The sequence below is a fragment of the Lissotriton helveticus genome, chromosome 10, assembly GCF_964261635.1.
Source record: "Lissotriton helveticus chromosome 10, aLisHel1.1, whole genome shotgun sequence".
Taxonomy (NCBI): domain Eukaryota; kingdom Metazoa; phylum Chordata; class Amphibia; order Caudata; family Salamandridae; genus Lissotriton; species Lissotriton helveticus.
Genome location: NC_136071.1, coordinates 447,456,466 through 447,478,850, shown reverse-complemented (window position 1 = coordinate 447,478,850; position 22,385 = coordinate 447,456,466). Strand labels below are relative to the sequence as shown.

At 44.9% G+C, this 22,385-nt stretch overlaps 1 protein-coding gene across 1 annotated transcript in view; it reads right to left on the bottom strand.

The window, feature by feature from the left end:
• Nucleotides 1–22,385, bottom strand: part of LOC144784273 (uncharacterized) — a 155,871-nt gene that overhangs the window by 27,082 nt on the left and 106,404 nt on the right. Inside the window, exon 3 of the mRNA XM_078662943.1 lies at nt 5,371–5,555. Within this exon, the coding sequence (XP_078519069.1) occupies nt 5,371–5,555 (185 nt within the window). The remainder of the gene's footprint in view (nt 1–5,370; nt 5,556–22,385) is intronic.

The window sequence follows — 22,385 nt, the reverse complement described above, 5'->3', positions numbered from 1 at the left end:
CTTTGGATAGGAAATAATACAACTTGAATTTTGGGATAGACTATCTAAACATTCAAACTCCAGATGATTTTAATGATTAGCAGAACGTATATTGTATTTATGAAATAGTTATTTAATATTTGAAGTGATGTTTTAATTTGGTTTACTAAGAACTTAATATGTCCAATATTTGCTGTAATACAATTTTTGGCTGCCAATAGACGAATTCCATTACCTTAGAGCTGCTGTTTTGTGAAGACACATTTAGATTCATGTTAATTTATGTATTTGCGAGTATGTACTATTTTACTATTGTATACAATCTAAGGTGAGTCACCTTTTGAGTATGCTCTTTACCTGGGATATGTCTTGGGACAATCTTCTTTGGAAAACTGAGCCAAAGCACTCCCCTCAAAAAAATACCCCAAGAAATGGTGAGATGCCACCTTACATACCTAAGATTGAACACCTTACACAAACCTCTTGTCAAAAAAACCGAAGGGCATTTAGAAATGTGGCTGGGCAGATTTTGAAAGAGCTTTGGAACAAAATAATAATAATTCTTTCTTTATTCGGTTAATCACAAAGAAAACCATAAAAGAAGCAGTCAGCAATTTCATTGGTGTACATAAGAAAAAGAAACATTTCAGAAAACGTTTAAAATTTTAGGGAAAACAAACATATGTTTAAAAAAGAGGGAATATTTGCTTTAAAAGTTATTGTTTTGGCATGTTACTAAAGGTTTTTTCTGTGATTCATAATACATTTTAAAAAGTTTAGGACTAAGTAACAAACTTCTTCAGACTCTAGGGATTGCAATCGGTAAAAGGCCGGTCGACACTGTCTGAGGCCCCCACCGCCTGCATATCGGGAGGATCCAACGTTTTCTGTGGGGATGGTAAAATTTACAAAACAAGAAAGCGTGGATGTTCGATTGAATTGATTTCCCGTCGCAGGGGCATGGGGGCATGTTTTGTTCCCAGGCCTTATTTATGGGAAAGGCTACCAGTCTGAAAAAAAGGTTCAGTCTGAGCCTGGTTAACAACATCCTCTCGTATGTTTTGCTCTGTAAGGTAAGATAGGGTTGAATGCCGAAGGTTTGCTGGACTATGTTCGCGTGAATCACTGAAGGTTTTGCAGCGTCAGTTGACAATCTTAGTGTTTCCAAGTGTCGCAAGGCAAGTTCCTTGAGCTCCTTTTTTGGGAGGGAAACAATCGACTCAGGTTGGAAGTAATAATTTTCGAGCCCGAGGTCGGTAAAAAAGTTTTTGATATAACGGAGCCACTTCAGTCTGGAAGAGTGGTCGAGTGACATTGTGTCGGCCACTATCGACTGAGATAGTGTATTCATGTCCGATACCCAGATACGCCTCCACAGGAGCAAAGGCTGGATTTTGATAAGATCCTGAAGATAGGGAATTCCCAGTTCCATGTGGGAGGCGTAGGTTGATGAACCTTTCGGAGTCACGAGAAGAAATCTTATGAACTCGTTTTCGATTTTCTGTAAGGGTCCGACGTCTGTGTGACTCCTGCTCCGTAAAGAGCAATAGCCTGGCACTTGGCTTTATAGATTCTCAGCAATTCTACTGGACGTCTCCTTCCCAATTTTCGTGAAAAAGACTGCAGGGCCGCTGTCGAACGTTTAAAGAGATGGCATCTGGTGTCCACAGCTGGTTTCCATGTTAGTTTGTCATCTATCATCACCCCAAGATATGGGTATTGTGTTGTGGTCTCAAGTGGTTGGTTATCAAGGAGGATGTTTTTTGTGCCTTTCTTCACCCCCCCCGTGATCATAACAAACGTTTTTTTTACGTTGACCTTAAGGTCCAAAGAATTCATGAAGGAGGTGTATCTATTGAGTGAGAGCTGAAGTTCACGGGGAGTTCGGGCCAGGATGACAGCGTCATCCGCGTAGAGGAGTGCTGGGATCGGTCTCTGTTTCAGTTTTGGGAGGTCCTGAGCCCCCCTCAACATCTCTTCCTCCAGGCCGTTGGTGTAAAGCGAGAAGAGAAAGGGGGCCAGAACACAACCCTGCCTGACTCCCCGCTCCACGCCGAACGACGCTGTCAACTCGCCGTTCTTTCCAAAGCGGCCTCTCGCCGAGGTTCCGGAATAGAGCTCTCTCAGGAGATCCAACAGGGAGGGGTCTATGTCCATTTTCCTTAGGACTGTCCATAATTTGGAGTGTGAGACACAGTCAAAAGCGGCAGACAGGTCCACATAGACCATGTATACCGTGGTTTTCTTGGCATGCATGTATTTGGCCATTATGAGACTGAGGTTAAGTGCCTGCTCTACTGTCCCGAGACCTGCTCTGAAACCAAATTGGAGATCTGAGATGATTGCTTTTTCCTCGCACCACAGTTGGAGTCTCTCCAAAATGACCCTCCCCACCACTTTGCCGAGGGAGTCCAGGAGAGAAATAGGACGATAGCATTTCACGTCCTGGCGGTCCCCTTTCTTAAAAATGGGGACCATAATTGATCTGGTCCAGGAGTCTAGAATTCCTTCACTGGCTGCAGCTGCACAAACTCTTGTTAGGATGGGTGCCCAGAGATCCTGATTAAATTTAAAAAGGTCGACAGGGACGCCATCGGGACCCGGGGCTTTTCCTGTCTTACTTCTTTCCAGAGCCACCAAGATTTCCGAAATGTCAAAGGATATTGGAATAGGGTATTGTACCTCGTTGGAGAGGTTCGTTGAATGGTCTGTGATTCCTTGGTCTTTGAATATATTTTCAAAGTGGGCTATCCAGGTGGTTCCCTCATCTATAGCTACCTCTATCTTGGGAGAGTTGTTATCTGAGAGGTATGGGGATCTGACCGTTCTCCAGAAATCCTTACTGCATTTTGATAAGGAGCTCTTGTCTAGATCTTTCCACAGTTTCTCTTTCAGTTGTTGAACTCTATGGTTACGATCCTTTTTATACTGTCTTCTCAAGAGTTGGATGAGGCCGACGTCTCTTGGTTTTTTGTGAAGGGCAGATTTTAGATCAGTTAGGGCCTTCGTACAGTTGTGATCAAACCAACCTTTTTTTGCTAGATGTTTGTTTGTAGCTTTCCCCGTGAGCAGCTCTTTAGCTGCTGCCAAGATTTCTCCAAAGTTTGACAGGACTTCTGCATGGTTTAGTGTCGGGTCCAGGCAATTGATGATATTCGGGTACGCCTGGTTGACTATTTTCTTTGTGAGATTTTGCGGGTCAATCTTTTCCCATTTTATGGAGTAGCCGTTATGTTTCCCTAGTTGCAATCTTTCTTGGGTGAGGGCTTTTGCTATATCGGTGACCTTAGATTTGTGTTCTGGCAGATAGAGTTCTATCTTTAATGCATAGTGATCGCTTAGTATATTTGTCATTACTTGGTAGCCGGTGACGATTGTAGCGAAGCTACATTTCAGAAAATGGCACCATGTAGAAATGACCAAAGCACTTGCAAAACAGGATTATTTCAGGACCCTTAGACATGCTCAGAGAAACAAGCCTGGAGATGGGAAACCGATCTTACCATCCATGACTCTTAATGTTATAGGTGCCTGTTGGTTTTGTAGTCCTGAAAAAGGATTCTGATTTTGAGAGGCAGTTCAGTCTAAGCCTGTACAATCCTACAAACTGTATACTTTTTAGACAGAGGACAAGAGAAATGAAGATGAACTAGTTAATCCTCTATATGTAAGAAAAAGACCAACATACAGAGATTAAAGATAATCCCTCAAGCAAAGCATAAATTAAATCTTCTATCCAGGTGTGTAGTGGTCCTTTTAAAGAGGGTGCTATATTAGTCTTTGCCCTAGACTAATTTATTGACTGCCCACTCATATACATACAGATAAGGAGAACAATGACTGTCTAAAGAGACTGTTCGCTCTGAGAGTCATACTCTGTTTTTTCTGACTTTCCTTATGACTGACACCAAATATCAAGCAATCATTGAAACCTGGTTACTAAAACGCCACGGTAGAAACAGACACTGGAAGTAAATAGTATAACCACCACCACCTCCCTACACAACACAATCACTCAACTTTTAAGAACTACACAGTCAAAAGGACAAATACAACAAATCATGGAGGACTTGAGCAATTGCACTGAGAAGTCTCAACTAAAATTAGAGATCATGGAGTGTGTTAAATAATTGGCACTCCTACCTATGACGAACCATTGACTGCAAACACTCAGTCACAGAGCGACGCAAACACCTGGAAAAGCTACATACTGTACCCTTGCATACTGTGCCTTAGTCTGTATAAATTATCGATCTTCATAAATTCACCTCTGTATTACAAAAGCTGTTGGCTTGTCATGTATGAGTGCTTTATATACTGCAAACCCCCGATAAAAAGTATTTACAACAACAAAAAATGCAATCTGCTAAATGACATTGAGCAGGAGGCTGGAAAGATTCTTTGGGATATTCAAGCAAAATAAATATACCATTTTAAATCATTAATTTTTCATTTAAATTCTGCAAGAATTACATTTGGTTACCAATTTCAAAGCCTTCTGCAAAGTTTCCCTGCTGTGTAAAACACCATCTGCCTCCCTACACTCACTCTTCTTCATCAATACTGACTATGGTCCTAATAAGAATGCTAAACATAAAGATCAACGTTCAACCTGTTCCATGATGCGTTCTCTACCAAGTCAACATTTTCCCATTTTAATCCTGCACCTGCCTCTTATCGTGACAATGTGGAAACCATGAATAACATTCTTGTTCCTTCGCCATCCAATCTATCAAACCTCCGTCAGTACAACTTCTGTTGAATGCAGGGTCAATCACACCTATCACCTCATCCATGCAGTCACCTGTACGTTCACCACTTTTTCCCTCCCTTGGCTTTGATACATTTAGAGAAATAGTAATTGCACTATTTTGCTAGGAAATCTATCACCTTGATGCACCACACACTTAAAAGTAACACTTTCACATCCACAATTCAGTCCTCCATGACTCCTAATCTCCTCAATTATTACCTTTCAAACTGACTTCTTCAAGTGTCCAGGGCACTGTTTATTCTCCATAATAACACACCCTCCTGTACAGAGTTCACGGACCATCAATAAGACTCTTCAAACTGTGGCACTATAGTCTGATCAGTCATGGCAGGGTCAAGTATAAAAAAACAGACACTAGTCCCTCGCCCCCAAATTCTCAAACCAGATTATTTCCTCTTCTAAAAGACACCTGTAACAATATCTACTGGAATTACAGATGTAGAATGTTCCTAGCCTCGACAATCCACTTACTGTTCATTATACAGTATAATCCTGCCACAGGGAATCGCATGTGGTTCTGGATGGCGGCGGAAATTCAGTTTATTAAACTCTTCCGAAATCTTAGACCTCAAATGAGACAGTAGCCATGAACTTGTCGTATCCAACAATCATCTTACCTTTTTTTGGAGATGAATTGCCCGGTCCACAATCTTTTTCCTCACAATTAACGCTGGGTTCCTTGGAGGGATGAAAGGCATTCTCCCTCTGCCATTGAGTTGCTGCTGGTGATTTATAGTAACCACTGCCTGGGAGCGGCTTACAGAAATGGGGGGCTGGCTGGCAGAACTGACAGGGCAGTCACCTGTACAAGGAAAAAGTCACGTTCAATCACAACAGAAAGAGCAGAGGGGAAGCATTCCTGGTGAAGACTAATTTAAGACCATACAGAGTGCTCACTTAGAAAACAGAAGATTGGAAAAGGAAGACCACGAAAACTTGCATGGAGTCAAGTATAAAGGCTGTCACAGATGTTGGGATTCAAATAATCTTTCAACTGTCGGACCATAAACCTGTGAAACAACATTTTACCTCCAGCACCTGGTATATGGGGTGACAACCTTTCTCCTATGTGAATGCTAAGGGATATGATAAAGGTTCACTTCAAGAACTGTCATTCACAGTCAGACAACCTTTCAACTCAGTTACTGCCATACAATATGGTTAACTTTCAGGAATGTGAAGGGAATAGGTAAAGATGAGATGGAGTAAAGAAAGCCTTTTTCTTCCAGACCGCTATGGGGTGAACCTTATTCTCCGGGATAGGTTTTGAGTCAAATGTGTTTACCTCCAGCATCGACAATGTTAATACAAAACAATAGGTTAAAAAAAAAAAGATGTACTCGCCATATATACATGTAAATTACAGAAATTGAGACGTAAACATTTAAGTCCCATTCTACATTAATAAATTGCATATACATAAACATATTAAATCTTAAGATAACCCTGTTACTTGTTCATTAATCATATCCTAAATGTTTCCTCTTAACCCATTTTGAAGGGTGTGAGGAGAAGGGGGGTGCCCAGGTAATGCCTCATGTGCCACCCTTTAGTGCACTATCTTCTTACGCAATTCTTTACAACTTCCATTACTGTAAAGCTAACCAAACCCTAAACCTACAATAACCATAGCCTCATAAATTACCTCAACTATATCCTGATCTCAATCCTAACACTAACCTTTACTCCAACCTTAACAATATTAAATTCCCATACACTATTCCTTACTTTAAAATTAACCCAGAAAGTAATGTTTATCTAATCTTAACCTTAACCCAATCCCTTATCCCCATTCATAACTTTTACCCCAACCCTATCTTTACCCCTAACTTAACTTATATACTTTACCTTTCATAATTCCTTCCACAATATTTTAGTCTAATCCCAACTCTAACCTCTAAAAATAATCCAAGCCTAAACTTCTCTGTAACCCCATTTCCCACCCCAATCCTAACTCATGTATTTTTGTTTTACTTTTTGTATATTCTAATATTTGTAGTCTTATTTTCTGCAATATTATATTTTAGCTCAACCAACGGCCAGACAATCTGTTGACATTGGGGTTATATAGTTTCACTTCAGTGACTGCTACTGGAGTCCAACATTCTTTGTAGATCTGATTTACTTGCATTCCAAAAACTGATATGTTAGTTGATCTCTTTCTTTAACCCTAACGTAGGATCTGACAATAGTGTATCTCAAGCACCAAAATAGCAGTCAGTGAAAAATACCCCTACAAGACTGGTATATTAGAGTGACAACCCTTCATCTCCGGGATAAACTTTCACCTGAGTGCATGACTTAGTATTTTGGCCATCTTTAACTTCAGGGTGGCTACCTGCACCAAATGTAGAACATGTCAGTACTGAAAGATGTTAAACAGATTAAATTAGAGTGAAATGGGGACGTCTAAAAGCAAAGGTCAAGAGAAACTGCACCCTAGCCAGCTGAAATGTAGAACATGCAATATCATACTTCAGAATGGTCTAGAGTAGTGACACAGCACATATCAGCAAATGCTAATTCAACTCAGAACCTTAGATCCCCTTACGGTACTAACTATATACTAGGAGCAGGCACAGTTCCGTTTTTACCCACTGCATGGGAATGTACTGATAGGACCCTCGGACACCTCTACAGAGGAAAATCCATCACTCCAGTAGTTGTAAGGCACAAACTGTTTCTAAGAGCATAACAATAGCACAAAAGAAACAGAAGCCACAAAGTACTAAACCCACTTAAGATCAAGGGATTGTATTTTAGGGACTTAAACAGTTCATGCATCAAAAAAGAAGGGAGGCTGCAAAAAGAAATACAGAAGAGGGACAACTTTCTGAGCCTCCACAAAACATAATAAAGGAAACTAGGCACACAAGCCCTAAACAAGTTTGTGTACCAGCTTCACCTCATACTTGTTCACAATCTCCACAAGGAGAAGAAGAGGAAGAAATAGAGGACACTGATTTCCAAGGTACACAAGATACTGAGGACACACCTGACCCATGGGAAAACTATGATGTGGTTCTACCAGATTATGATATAGAACCCGGGGATCTATTTTAATCGACAGTTCCAGCTGGGCTCATATTTTATTTATTTCAAACACTCTAGCCAGTGGTACTTTGGTCCCAGCTTCGTGGCAGGGTGCTGAGGTGGGGCAGATATTCAAAAAAGGGGACAGAGGTCAACCCTGCAACTACAGGACTATCAGCCTGATATATGCAGTACAAAAAGTATTTAGTCGAGCTCTTCTTCAAAGGATGCAGACAGGATCTGACGAAAATGCTATCCTGTCACCATATGAAGCAGGCTAAGCAAAGAAAAGAGGGGGACAATAGATCAGGTCTTCCGTTTCATGCTTCTTTATTGGAAAGTTGTATTCATCGGTCAGGGCAGTCTATATTTAGTTTTCATCGATTTAAAGACTATCTTCGATTTAATCCCAAGACAGAAGCTGAGATAAGTCCTCAAAGACATGGGAATCTCCCCTGTAGGACTTGACTTGGTTGTTCGACTCCATGATGACAACTTTGCCTGGGTAAGGTAGGGGTCACAGGGGAACTTACAGAGCACATCCCTGTCAGCAGGGGAGTTGGCCAGGGATGCGTCCTGGCACACATGCTCTTCTCCCTTTATATTAAGAAAGTTGTAAGCTTTCTACCGCAGGAGCCCCCAACGCTCCCTCTCTAGGGGGGGGAAGATAGTGACTCTATTGTTCGCAGAGGACACCTTGCAGGTATCTAAAACCCCGGGGGGCTACAACTATTGCTAAATAGATTCCAACTCTTCTGTGATATTTGGGGCCTTGAAATAAACACGTCAAAATCTAAATTCATGGGGGCGTAGCCAGCAGCCGCTAAGATGGCCGCAAACTAGGAGAGCTCCGCAAGCCACATAGCGGGAGCCCCTTAAAATCCGACATTATCCATTTGATTGAAGTGCACCTTGCTGAGGAGAGGGCACCGGGTGCTTGCGGTGATCGTCTGACCGAGTTTCAGGTTTCCAAAGGCAAGATGAACCTTAGACACCGAGAGGCAGCCGAGAGAGCGGGTGCCACCAACATGGTGCTGCTACGTCGGACCTGAGCGGCGAGGAGCCTGACCTTGAGGCTCGAGGAACATGACAGTCCGGGATGCCCAAAGTGGGAAGATTGATGGCGTATGGAGTGGTGGCATCGGAAATCTCCACCACTGAGACCAGCTAGCGCAGACGAAAACACAGCACGAGAAGTGCTGCAACCCGGCTGTGCGAGTGCCGGACCCAGCGGATGGCCCGAGGATTTGGGTGCGGCCTGGGGGGGCGGGGGCAGCAATCCGGTGAGTGACCGGGACCGCGGCTACCCAGGAGGAACCCCGCCTACCTGACTCCCTCTGCCACTGGGACGTTGAAACGGCAGAGCAGATCGTTGCACGCTCACAAGGAGTGCATGGGCCGGCCTGTGTAAGCCACATGTCTGGGAATGGGCGAAGTGGCACTGCCCTGGAGATGCGATGTCACGAGCAGTGGTAAGCTGACCCTGGGCCTCTAAGAGACTTGGGGCTGGCATCTGGATGGTGTACCCTGCTAGCGGTGCATCAGGAGACTGAGGGGGTGAATCTGCAGTACCAGTACCCTTGGACGGTGCTAAGGGGCCCTATGAGGCATGCAAGTGATGGTTAGAGAACACAAATACAATCCCGATCAATGGCTGGGCTGGACCCGCTAGAGACTAAGGTGGGCCCCGGAGTGCATGATTGATCCCACCGCGGTGATACTGCACAGGATGGTCTGGGTGTGCCCCGAACGGGAGGTGTTGCCGCAGGATGCCCTGAAAAGTGCTGCGGGGGAGCCCTCTGTTCAGCAGCGAGGAAGGGGTGGGCGCGATTGTCAGACCCCTCAACAGACTAAAGGAACCGCGGCAGGCAGAGGATGTGGACGACGCCTGCCCAGGAGAGGGCTCAGGGAGCGCCCGGATGGGGCGCACAAAAGGTGTGGATACGGGCCGATCCAATCAAATCGGCAAGTACACAGTCGCTATGGGCCGCGATGAGGGCGCCTCGGGGAAGCTTAGGGACAGAAAGGTGAATATCTCACCCAAGACCCCTCGCTGAAGGGCATACTTTGGGCCATGACAGAGCTCCGAGGAGTCCTGGATCCGAAGCTTGATTCAGTGACGGAAGAGGTCAACCTACTCAGAGCAGACTTTCGTAAAATGTCAGACAGCGGAAGCCGGTATCGATGGGCTATAATCAAAGGCTTAGAGCCTGGAAGACCAGGTCCTGAAATTGACCAAGGACCAGATGGACATCCTAGCTCGCTTAATGATGATCAAGAAGGCAGGGCCTGGCGCAACAACATTCGGGTGGTCGGGGTGCCAGAAGGCATGGAGGGACCATCGGTAGACCTCTTTCTAGAAGACTTCTCTCTAAGTTCTTCTCCATTGAGAGGTCCCATTGCACCCTAGGGCCGAAGTCCAAACCAGGAGCTCCCCCGCGCATGATAATAGCATGCCTTCTCAACTACAGAGATAGAGATGTAATCCTGCAAATGGCACAGCAACAGGGGGATCTACAACATGACAATGCCACAATCCATTTTTTTCCCAACTTCACGCCCTGGGTGCAGTGCCAGTGGCGAACCTTCAACGCAGTAAAATAAGCCCTGTGCGATCAGAACTTAAAATACATTGTTATTTCTAGACAATTTGAAAATAACTGCGGAGGGTAAGACCGTCTTCGTTACTTCGGCAGAAGAGGCAAGCGACTGGCTGGAAAGCTGGAGAGTGGCTGGGTGAAAGGGAGGTAGGGCCTATCACAACACCTCCAAAGAGCGGAATGAAGAGCAGAGAGACCACAACCAAGATTCCGACACCTCAACACAGCGGCAGAGACCAGATAAGTGACCATACATGGGGCACTAGACTTGCAGAATGGGAGCGTGATTGGGGGTGGGGTGGTGGGACATATATGAAGCCTGCCACAGGAAGCAATACTCTGAGGAGTAGTCACAGGAACAATATTGCTGGGACAAGGTGGGGGAGATGGAGGACTTAGACTGGGAGATGGTCCTGATGCATCCCCGGGAGGTGGCAATCAAATCTAGATTACGACTCATTCAATTCAACTTTCTTCATAGGACATACTTTGACAGAGTGCGTCTATGTAAGATGGGGAGGATAGACGAACCACGTTGCCTTCGGTGCCTCCGAGAGGAGGGGGACTTTTTTCACACAGTGTGGTCCTGTAGTGTAATACAGAAATACTGGACCCAGATATTTGGGGAACTGGAGGATGTCCTTGAGGCTTCACTCCCACGAGACCCCAAGTTAGTGTTACTTGGAATGACAAACGAGGTGGACCTGCCTCGCCCATTACTCACTTTCCTAGTCCTTGCATTGGTGGTCGCCAAACGAGACATCGCAAAATGCTGGGGCTCGCCGGACCCACCGGATCTGGAGGAGTGGAGACGAGGGTTAGACCTATATATGGCGGCAGAGAGGGTCACCTAAAAGGCAAGGGGCTGTCCGAAGAAATTCCGTAGGGTCTGGTCTAAATGGAGGCACTACCATGGGCTGGATGGGGGGACATAGGAGGCTTTCAAATGGTGGGGAAACGGGAAGCAACTGTGGGACACAATACGTCTGCCTTTAAGATCACGACTGACAATGCTGATCTGTAGAGAGCCGTATTCCACCTGCTCTGAGGGACGCGACCGTTCGGATACATGGGAGGGAAGTGGAGGAAGGGGGGAGGGATGAGGGTGCGTGACCAATGTATCTCTAGTTTTAAATACCTGAACACTGTGAAGGCTCCTGGCTTGTATGTCTTCTATTGTCCACTTGGGGGGAAGTGTGGGGAGGGGGGAGGGTTCTTTTTGTTATTGTGTTATCTAAAAAGCAAAAGCAGACACAGGAATTGCCTGGAAAGGCCTACAGCTAGCTCAGCTCTGGTAAACATACTGCACAAATTCTGTTCGCCGCCCAACCCAGGGATGTGGGCTACACGGCTGTGTATCTCTTTTAGACAAGTGATCACCCTGACTGTGATGCATTACTGTACCTTCAGACTGCTCCATTTATTGGCTCCTTGTGTATCTGCAATAAAAAAAAATTTTAAAAAAAATATTGCTGGGACAAGTGGCTGACACTGAACTAGAGACATACGCATGGAGGTGCACCCATAGAGAAGATTGGGGCATGACTTATCCAGGGCTATATAACATACCATGTGGCTGGAAGCTGTCGCGCAGCCCACTACAGGTATTATCATTATCCAGTTTGGGCAACAGGCCCTCTGCATGTTGGGGTGGTGGGAGGTTGCTATACTTCCAGGAAAATGCTGGCACGATAGATTCCTACCGGACAAAATGGGAGGGCTACAAAACAGTAATTAGGGGCCAAGCGCAAGCACTTATAGGGGGGCAAAAAAAGAAGGAGCAGAGGCAGATGCGTTCTCTAGAGCAAGAAGTACTCCGGATAGAGAAGGAAGTGATTGACCGGGGCGACTCAGACCTGTGCCACGTTCTGGCCCTGCGTCAGTACGAACTGAGAGTGGCGGCGGAGGGTGCGGCTCGGGCACATGCCTTGGCGGTGCAGCATCGCCTCTATGATGTTAGTGATAAGGCATCCAGATTGCTCGCATGGCTCGAGAAACACGATAAAGAGCGGTCATGATTCGCATCTGTTCAGGATAGGGAGGGCATTTTACACACAGCCAGCTTAGATATCACAGAGCGCGTCTGCCTCATGCTATGAAGAGGTTTACTCGCCAGTCAGCACGAGATCGGAAAGTGACTGCATTGAGTTTTTGAGGGATTTTTCATAACCTGAGGTATTGGCAGAGGACAGAGAGGTCTTAGAGTCCGAGATTATGGAAGACTGAATGGGCTTCCTGTCGTGTTATTCAAGGGTGTAGCCTCTAGAATAGGGCCATCACTGCGCGATATACTGCAGGAGGGATGAGAGGAGAGCCAGCTACCAGTGACCCAGCGACAGCCACGATGGTGGTAATACATAAACAGGCGAGCCCACCTGATCGCTGTAGCTCCTACAGGCCGATTTCCCTCCTTAATGTTGAGGTCAAGGTCTTCACCAAATAGGCTGATACAGATTATTAACAACTTGGTCCACCAGGATCAATCAGGCTTTATGCCGAATAGAAGTACTCGGCTCAACCTGTGCAGGCTTATGGGGTGTTGCACACGACAAGGGATCCGCTGGCCCTCAAACAGCGTTGATGGCGCTAGATGCGTTTATGGCCTTTGATAGCATCGAGTGGCCATATATGTTTGCCATGTTAATGAACCTGGGATTTGGCCCTAAATTCTGTAGGTGGGTGTAACTTCTCTATCAAGATCCCATGGCCCAGGTCAATGGGGTGTTGTGAAGGGGCATGAGACAAGGGTGCCCCCTATCGCCCTTGTTATTCGCCCTGGCGCTGGAGCCACTGGCAAATTGGATCAGGAGAGACCTTATGATATGGGGCATTGTGGCACCCGGGGGCTGGGAAGAGCGCATATCGTTATATGCAGACAATATCTTACTGTATCTTGGCGGCCATACCACTCTATTGCCAGGGTGCTCCACCTCTCGATTTATTTGGGAGCTACTCAGGATACACGATAAACTGGGCTAAGTCAGTGGTGTTTCCACTGACGGGAACACCTCCAAGATTACTGGTGCGGTGTACAGCGCCTATAGTTCTGAAGGGTTTTAAATACTTGGGGATTCAGGTGATACAGGATCAGCTCATGTTTTTCCAAAATTATCTTAATCCCCATTTGGAGAGACTTTACAGTGATGTATAACATTGGCGATCCCTGGCAGGCAGGGCGGCCCTCTTCAAGATGATGGCAATGTCGAGCTTGCTGTACATCCTGCAAAGTACCCTGTATCCGACGGTTTTTAAAAATGTCGCCCAGGAGGTTCGGGAATTGTTATGGCAGGCCAGCATGCCCAGGATAGCCCTGCATAAACTGCAGAGATGGGTATACGATGGCGGCTTGGCGGTACCGGACATGAGGCTCTATTACTGGGCATCGCAACTGCAGGTGGTCAACGACTGGGTACACTCAGATAGGGATGAACCAGCATACAGGGTGGATCGAGACGCTATGCTGGCAGGAAACTGCAAACCATTGCTGTATGCGTGACGGAATGACCCTAGTTTGCCCCAGCACACAGCAACAGTAGTGGCATGTTGGAGGGAGGCAAGTTGGGCTCTGGGGTGGCAGAACAAATTGACCAGTAGAACACTGCTTTGGCATAGTGCTGGGTTAAAAGAGGAGTCCTCACTTCAAGGGTTTTCAGGGTAGGAGACCATAGGTAGAGAGACTGGGAGACGTGTAGAGAGACTGGGAGACGTATGGAGGGAGGGTGCCCCACTCTCGTCTGACGATCTCCAGCGGGAGTTTGGGCTGGTAGAGGCCCAGAGATTCAATTACCTGAGACTCAGACATGCACTGTTGACACAGCTGAGGGACGACACCTCCCTTCCAGACTATTCTCCCCTGGAAGACAGGCTTCTGATTGACCCTATCCCTGAGAAAGCAATTTCCATAATATACCATAAACTAATGAGCAATCTGCCTTACCAATTGGCAGCCTTAAGGGCGGCCTGGACGGACGACCTAGGCAACATAGATGATAAGGAGTGGCAGGAGGTCCTCTAAGGCCCACGCGAGATAGCAATACGAATGCGCTTTCGCCTGATCCAGCTCCGTATTTTGCATCGCTCCTACTACCCCTTGATGCTGTTGCACAAAATTATCAGGGTACCATCATCGCAGTGCATCCGAGGTTGCCAGAATGAGGGCACGTTCCTCCATATCCTGTGGGAATATCCTAGGACAGCGCAATTTTGGCGAAGGGTCACAGCGATAATGGCCAGTGTAGTGGGTACTGACCTACCGCTGGACGGAAAATGGTATCTGCTCATAATCAAGGGGGAGGTGGTCTAGCCCAAATATATCACCATATGGCTTGTGCTTGCAGCGGGAATCGCCAAACGCAATATTGGTGGGGGCACCGCGTCCCCCTTCAGTGACAGACTGGGAGAGGGACATTGACTGGTGCCAGAGAGCAGAAGAAACAGTATATAAGAGCAAGGGATGTATTAAGAAATAGGAAAAGGTGTGGCCCCCATGGCGTGCTTACAGGGGAGTGCTGGAGAGCCAGGTAAACACGGGAGTGGCCCCAAGCATCTAGAGAATGGTAATCCTTTCATGATTTGTCATCTAGATTGGCAAATAAAGAATGTTCCAATCCCACCATGTCTCTGCCAAACCCATGTAAGACCCAACGGCAGAAAAAGGAATCTGAAGATGGCGACCAAAGCTGGGAGCTTCCGGAGGAAGAACGTCGACGTCACGAAGGGCACCAAAAGGTGGTATCTCGACGTCCACCTGGGCCATGAAAACAAAAATAGAGACTACAATTCTGGACCCAACCACTAGATGGCGGAATGATGCATAGCATAGTGAATCTAGAAAGATTGACGCTGCAAAACTCCAATGTGCATGCTTTGGGAAGTATTACTATTCTGTTTACTGAGCGTGTTTAATAAAAAGAGTTTTAAAAAAAACAACTAAATTCATGACTTTTAATCCCCATAAGTCCTTTAGAGTCAGCTCAACTTTTGGAGGGGCTCCCCTGGAAAGAGTAAGCACCTTCAACTATCTAGGTGTAAAGCTGTCAGAGAAAAATGCATTGGAAACCCCACATAACAAAAAGGGCACTGAAACAAAAGCAGATAAGTGGGGCGTTGGGGAAAGAACATCACTCCATTTCTAGTAGAACAGTTGCCGCTGCCATGCAGGTCTATAACCTAAAAGCAGTCAGTTTTGCGCTGCATAGGTCTGAGCTGTGGTGCTTCGACAAGACAGAGGAGCTCAGCAGGTCAGAGCACAAATTCCTAAGAAGTCAAGTGATGTTGTCCCAAATATTCCTCTCCACCATCTAATGTTAGACCTGGGGCAACGTGCCATCACTGATATAACCAAGCTCCAGCCACTGTTATTTTGGGCCAGAATCTGGAGTACCCTGGAATTACTGCCATATGCCAAAGCACTTGTGGAGGTAACCCGTTTAGATACCTCCAATAAAGTCGGGTGAATAAACAACATAAGGAGATTCTTTTCAGATATAGGGCTTCATGGAGCTTGGGAAAATTCCGATCCATCCCTACTCCAAATAGACACAGTAAAGAGGTATTACTGGGTTTCACAAATAGATGCTTGTAGGAGTGACAGGGTTAAATTTACAACATAATTTATGATTCAAAAAAAGTTCAGCTCCCCAGAACCCTATCTCAATTTAATTAAAAAAAAACCTCAACAGGAAACTATAGATACAATTTAGGTTTGGCACCCTTCCTTTGAACAATCTAGTGGCTAAATGGCACAGTAAAACTCTGACATCAAACAACTGCCCTAGCTGCAAGGCCTCCTCGGAGTCCGTGGCACATGTGATGTTTGCTTGTCTGGCTTATGTCATGTGCACCATAGATTAAAAGGGATTAAACCAAATTGCCTTCAAATGGGCACACAGAACTATTGGATTGCCTTGGACACTAGACCAGCTTTTGCTTGTGCAGTCGCCAAGTTTCTTGGCCATATGTAGGACATCAGGAAAAAGGCACAAGTAGATAGTTTATGAAGTGGGCTGACTTCTTTTATATATATTGCGGTCTGTGTCGTAGGGAGCCTCTGCTATAATTTCTTTCAAATTTAAAAGCTATGGAATTGGGCTACAAAAATCGTTTTGGAGCATTGTGTTGCACAGTCAAAATTCAAGCTCTTCTGTTTATACCATAGAAAGGCCAGCTTTGCTAAAATAGTTAAAAATGAGAATTTACCATGTATAACTTAACATTGTGATTTTCAGCCACTTTTACTTCTTTGTACACATGCTCCTTTTGAACTTTTTACATATTTTATCCTTGTAAGCACAATCGTAAATTCAAATCTATGAACGTTTCACTATTCTCTCAGGTAATCGTCCCATTATGATGGTCTCCCTTGTGTTTGCTTTTAAAGATTTTGTAAATGTGAAAACTGTCAAGGCACGAATTCCAAAATAAAGTTCATATTGATTGATATGGAACCATCTGGGTCCACAAAGCATTCCCCGTGATGACACTTCCTCCTACCACAGCATGAATACAAAGAGCTGCTGAATATCAGAAGCTCCACATCATTCAACAGAGGAGGAAAGTTATTTTCTGGTTGATACACTCACACACAGAAAGAACTGTTCAACATTTGCCTATGAATGGATCCATTCTAAATGTTGCTAAAGGGGTATTTAAGGACCCAGTGAAATTAATAGTCCTAACACCACGTATTGAACAGAAATATAAAGCCTCACCAAATGTCCCAATTTATATTCAAAGTCATCCATCTGCAGATTCACTTGTAATCACCACTGCTAGGAAGAGAGCTGCTGCCCAAGGCACAGGCGAATCTCCGCCTCCAGATAAAGAGAGTAAACGAATTGACACAGTACTTAAAAGAGTTGCTACAGGCCATGCAAACCATTGAAGGATTGCAAACTCTATGGGCTTGCTCTCACGTTACAACAGAGCAACCTAAGATGAGATACAAAAGCTCATGCAAAATCTTCCTTAGGAAATGTTTTTAAAAATAGCGAAAAAATCTAGTTAATGAAGGGAAAATAATTTCAAATGTTGCCATCCAGTATGCATTAGATGGAGCTGACACTGTGGCTAAATTTACCTTTTGATCTTTTCGGACCTGTAGTAGATGCTTAACTCGAAAAGATTTAAAAAGTCACTGACACCACCAAGTCAATGGGTGCCTTACAAACCACAACACGAAACTGCCCTTTCAGAAGTACCAAGATAGAGGAGCTGCAAATACCTCTACCACAGAAAATACGTCCTATCAATGTCAACAGCAGCAATACCATCAACAAGGTTGTGATTACTATCGTGGAGGATACAGAGGAAGAGGCACACCCAACAAGAACACTTCCACCCCAGCAACAAAATGACTTGCATATACTCCCCCACCCCCCGACCACAAAACACCAGTCGGGGGAAGGCTACAAGAATTCCATCGATTGTGGCAAAACATTTCATCAGACTAATGGTTCTTACACATTATCAAACAAGGATATCGCCTAGAATTTCTTCAACAACCACCAAATATTCCACCCAAAAAGGTGGGTTTTAAATCCACAACATCTACACCTGCTCAATGAAGAGGAAAAGGCATTAGTGCGAAAAGGGTCCCATACAAATATCAAAACAAAGGAGTTTACTCCGTTTACTTTCGAATACAAAAGAAAGATGGAACCATAAGACCCATTCTGGATCGGCGGACATTAAATCTCTATATACTGTCAGAACATTTTTACATGGTCACACTGTAAGATATAACACCACTACATCAAAACGGTGACTTCATGACAGCATTAGACCTGAAGGACGCTTATTTCCACATTCCAATTCTTCCAGGCACAGAAAGTTCCTAAGATTTGTGGTAAGTGGATATCATTATCAATTCAAAGTAATACCCTTTGGAGTAACAACTGTCCCAGGGGTATTCACAAAATGTCTAGCAGTAAAACTAAGAAGAGAAAACATTCATGTGTTTCCCTATCGACGATTGGCTGATTAAGAGTTCGGACAAATCCAAATGTCTAGCTGACACCCAAAAGACAATTCATTTACTGCATCAATTGGGTTTCTCAATCAATGTGACAAAATCACATCTCCAACCATCCAAAATTCAACCTTATCTGGGGACAATTCTCAATACAAGTTTGGGAACAGCTTACCCTAATCCAAAAGGGTTCTCAATCTCCAGAACCAACAGGATCTTTTTCAGACACATCATCAACTACCAGTGAAAACAATCAGGAGACTTTTGGGGATGATGGCATCTTGCATAGCAATAGTGCCTCACTCTCATCTACACATGAGACCCTTCCAGGAGTGTTTAGCATCTCATTGGACAAAAACAGGAGGGAATATGGAAGATCTAGTGTTGGTTTCACAAAACGTTCATCAGGCTCTATTATGGTGGAATACTCACAACATTTTAGAAGGGAGAGCCTTCAAGGATCCAATACTGCAAATAACAATCACAAAAGATGCATCACTTCTGGGATGGGGCATTCATAAGAAGGACATTGTGGTTTAGGGACACTACGCCACAACAACAGTTGCTACAAATCAACATGTTGGAACTACTAGCCATTTCAAAGCATTTCTCACAAACATAGCACGGAAAACAGTCCTTCGCACAGACAATATGACTGTCATGTATTACACAGAGAAACAGGGGGACCCATTTCATGCAATTGTCCCACTTGGCACAAAAAATATGGAAATTGGCCAACAATCACAAGAGCCATCTCCTAGCACATTACATACCAGGAGAGAACACATGGCAGATCTCAGCAGAACATACCAGCAGGTGCACAAATGGGAGATACACAGTAAGTTACTACAAACGTACTTTCAAAGGTAGGGAACACCCTGTCGGAGGGATGGGTAGAAACAGAAGCGAGGTTGCCATATGGATGTAATAATGGGGCTTTTATTACAACAACATCTCTCAACTTTCTACCACCAATGGGTTCCTTTGATTATAAACAAAACTGTCCTTAATGCAGGTAGGTCGTGGGAGATGTAGAAGTTCCTTCACTTCTTCTTTCGGTTTCCCTCTAGGTGCCGTGGCGTGCTTGATGGTGTCCTGAGAGGTGTCTTACGGAAGTGGAACAACAAAAGAAAACAAAAGGAGCGGTAAGTATAGTTGTTTCATGTCTGGTGTAAGATGCTTCCACCACACCACAGTGAAGGGCTTGATTGAATGGGTTGTGAAGAGGTAGTCATTAGAAAAAGAAAAAAAAACTAAGGAAAACAACTCAATTTCTATATCACTCGGAGTAAGGGTTTAAGGGGATCAGGCTTTGAAGGGCTTTGAAGTGGTTATCTGTTTTAAGCATTGAAAGGCCCACACTTCTGGTTCTGAGGGGTGTCAAAGGTGTTTTTCGGTTTGCATGCTCTCTTTGAGTAGGTCAGTTAAGGGAGCGGCTATCTGTGAAAAGTGGGGGATAAAGCTTCTGTAGTATCCCAGCAGACCCTTAGATGACCCTGTGGTCCTTCAGGAACTTGGGAAAAGGAATTTGAGAAATTGCCGTGACTTTCTCTTCTTGGGATTTTATACAACCTTCCTCTGGAAGGTATCCTAAGTATTTTTATGATTTTGCGGCCAAGTGGCTTTGGCCAGATTGATTGTCAGCCCACTCTCGCCTATGGCTTGGATACCTCGGGTCACATGTTTTAAGTGTTACTTCCAAGTAAGACTACAGATGATTATATCATCTATGTAGGCTGCTGCAAAATCTTGGTAAGGCTGTAGTATGATGTTCATTGAACTTTGAAAGGTAGCTGGTGCCCCATGTAAAGGGTAGCACTTTAAACTGTAACAGGCCTCTAGAGGTACAGAAAGCTGTTTTCTCCCTATCTTGTTCCTTCAATGGCACCTGCCAGTATCCCTACACAAATCTAATGGACTGATATTGGGCCATCCCCAGTCGTTCTATCATTTCTTCAACTCTAGTGAGGGGGTAAGCATTGAACTGGGATATTTTGTTCACCTCGCCGACGTCGAGCAAAACTGTATAGTACCATCTGGTTTGGGTACTATTACTATCGGAGAGCTCCATTCGCTTTTGTTCTGTGACCCCGAGTTCCAGCATTGATGGACTTGTTTATCTTTCACCTCCCTTCTTGCTTTGGCAATACAATAGGGGCACAGCCTGACTTTCTTCCCTGGTAGGGTATGTAATCTCGTGTTTGATGAGTGTGGTTCTGCCTGGAACTAGGGAAAACACTTCCTGGACTGGGTGTAAGGTGTACCTCAATTCTTGTTTCTGGAACTCCGGTAATTCGGCATCGATACTCTGTTCTGCGAGTGACAGAGTCTTGGTCCCTACCAAAAGAGGAAGGGGTCCTTCACATTTTTTTTTAGTAGGTTGATAGGGAAAATTTTAGTGTTTTTCCTAGGTGGACCCATCTCAAGTTTGTAAGTTACGGGGGTTACCATCTCTATAACCTAGCATGGGCCTTGCCACTGACTTAATAGATTATGGTCTGAGGTGGGTCTCAGAATTAGAGCCATGTCTCCTACCTTTAGGGTTCGCTCTTTTGCTGTTTTTATCATATTGGGATTTCTGAGTTATTTGAGCTTGTTCCATATTGTCTCTTACAATAGCCCTCACCTGAGTTAGTTGGGTTTTTAAACTGGAGACTTAATCTGAGAGGGGTTTTGAGGTGTCTTTCTCCCTCCCATTCTTCTTTGGCCATATCCAATAGGGTACAGGGCTGTCTCCCGTATGGTAACTCAAAGGGAGAATTCCCCAAAATACCCCAAACTCTTTTGTTGCCCACAACGAATGGCAAACAACGCCAAGGAAAGCATGTCTTCCCACTTCTGTGCTTCTAGATCCAACAATTTTTTTAGAGTGGTCTTTAGGGTGGCATTGTACCGTTCCACCAAACCATTGGTTTGGGGGTGTTACGCTGATGTGCACATTTGTTTAATTTTAAATTGTTGACAAACCTGCTGCATTAAATTTGACGTAAAAGGAGTTCCCTGATCGGTGAAGATTTCATTCAGGAAGCCTACTCTGGAAAAAAAGTTAATCATGGCTTTAGCTACTTGAGTCGTTTTGGGGTGTCCAAGGGCCACTGCTTCTGGGAATCAGGCAGAATAGTCCACTAGGACTAACACATAGCAATATCAGCTACGAGAGGGGAGGAAGGGACCAAGTCTATCCATCCCTACTCTGGTGAAAGGTTTGTCAATTATTCGTGCACTCTCTGCAGTACTTTTGTACTTGATGATATATCCCTGCCAATAAAACCTGTCTAAAATGGCCTTCTCAGTATTTTCTGCTCCAAAATGTCCCTCTAAAAGTTGGCTGTGTGCTAGGAATTGAACCTTATCTCTGAAAGGAAGGGGTACAAGTAGCTGGATGGGCATGGACTGCCCTCCCTTCTGAATCAACAACCCCTTTCGTATAAAAAATTGGGGACCTACTTGGTGAAGGTCTTCTTGTTCAGTAGCCTGTGTCCATGCCTCTTAGAGAGCTGCTATTGTGGTCCCATACCTCGGGTTCCTTATTTGTTGAAACAAGTGGAGTCCAACTCTTCTTTTCTCTTTTCCTCTGTTTCCTGCTCTTTCAGTCCTTCCCTATGATCCAGTCCGGATCCTGTACTTGCAAACAAAGGAGCCGTCTCTCTCCATTCGGCTCCTTCTCTGCATGTTTCATCAAGCAGGTTGCGTATAAGGGGGTAGCAGTTTCCTAGGACTACTGGTTCAGGTAATGTAGGAATCAGGCCCACACGTAAAGGGACAGTGGGGTGGCGGGTTGAGGCTGAATGGATATTTCTGCCATGGGGTATGTCTTACTCTCATCATGAACGCATTGTAACTTGACAGCTCCAGTTGTGGGCGGAACTCCTCCAGGAATGGCTTGGGGCCTCATAACGCTTTGTAGGCACCTCGTATCAAGTAGGCTTCTCTTGGTTCCTCGTTAACTATAACCCTTCAGTGGAAAGGGGAGGGCGTCGTCATTTGGGGAGCAATAGAGGGCTCGGGTGTAACCTACCCCCATGGGTCC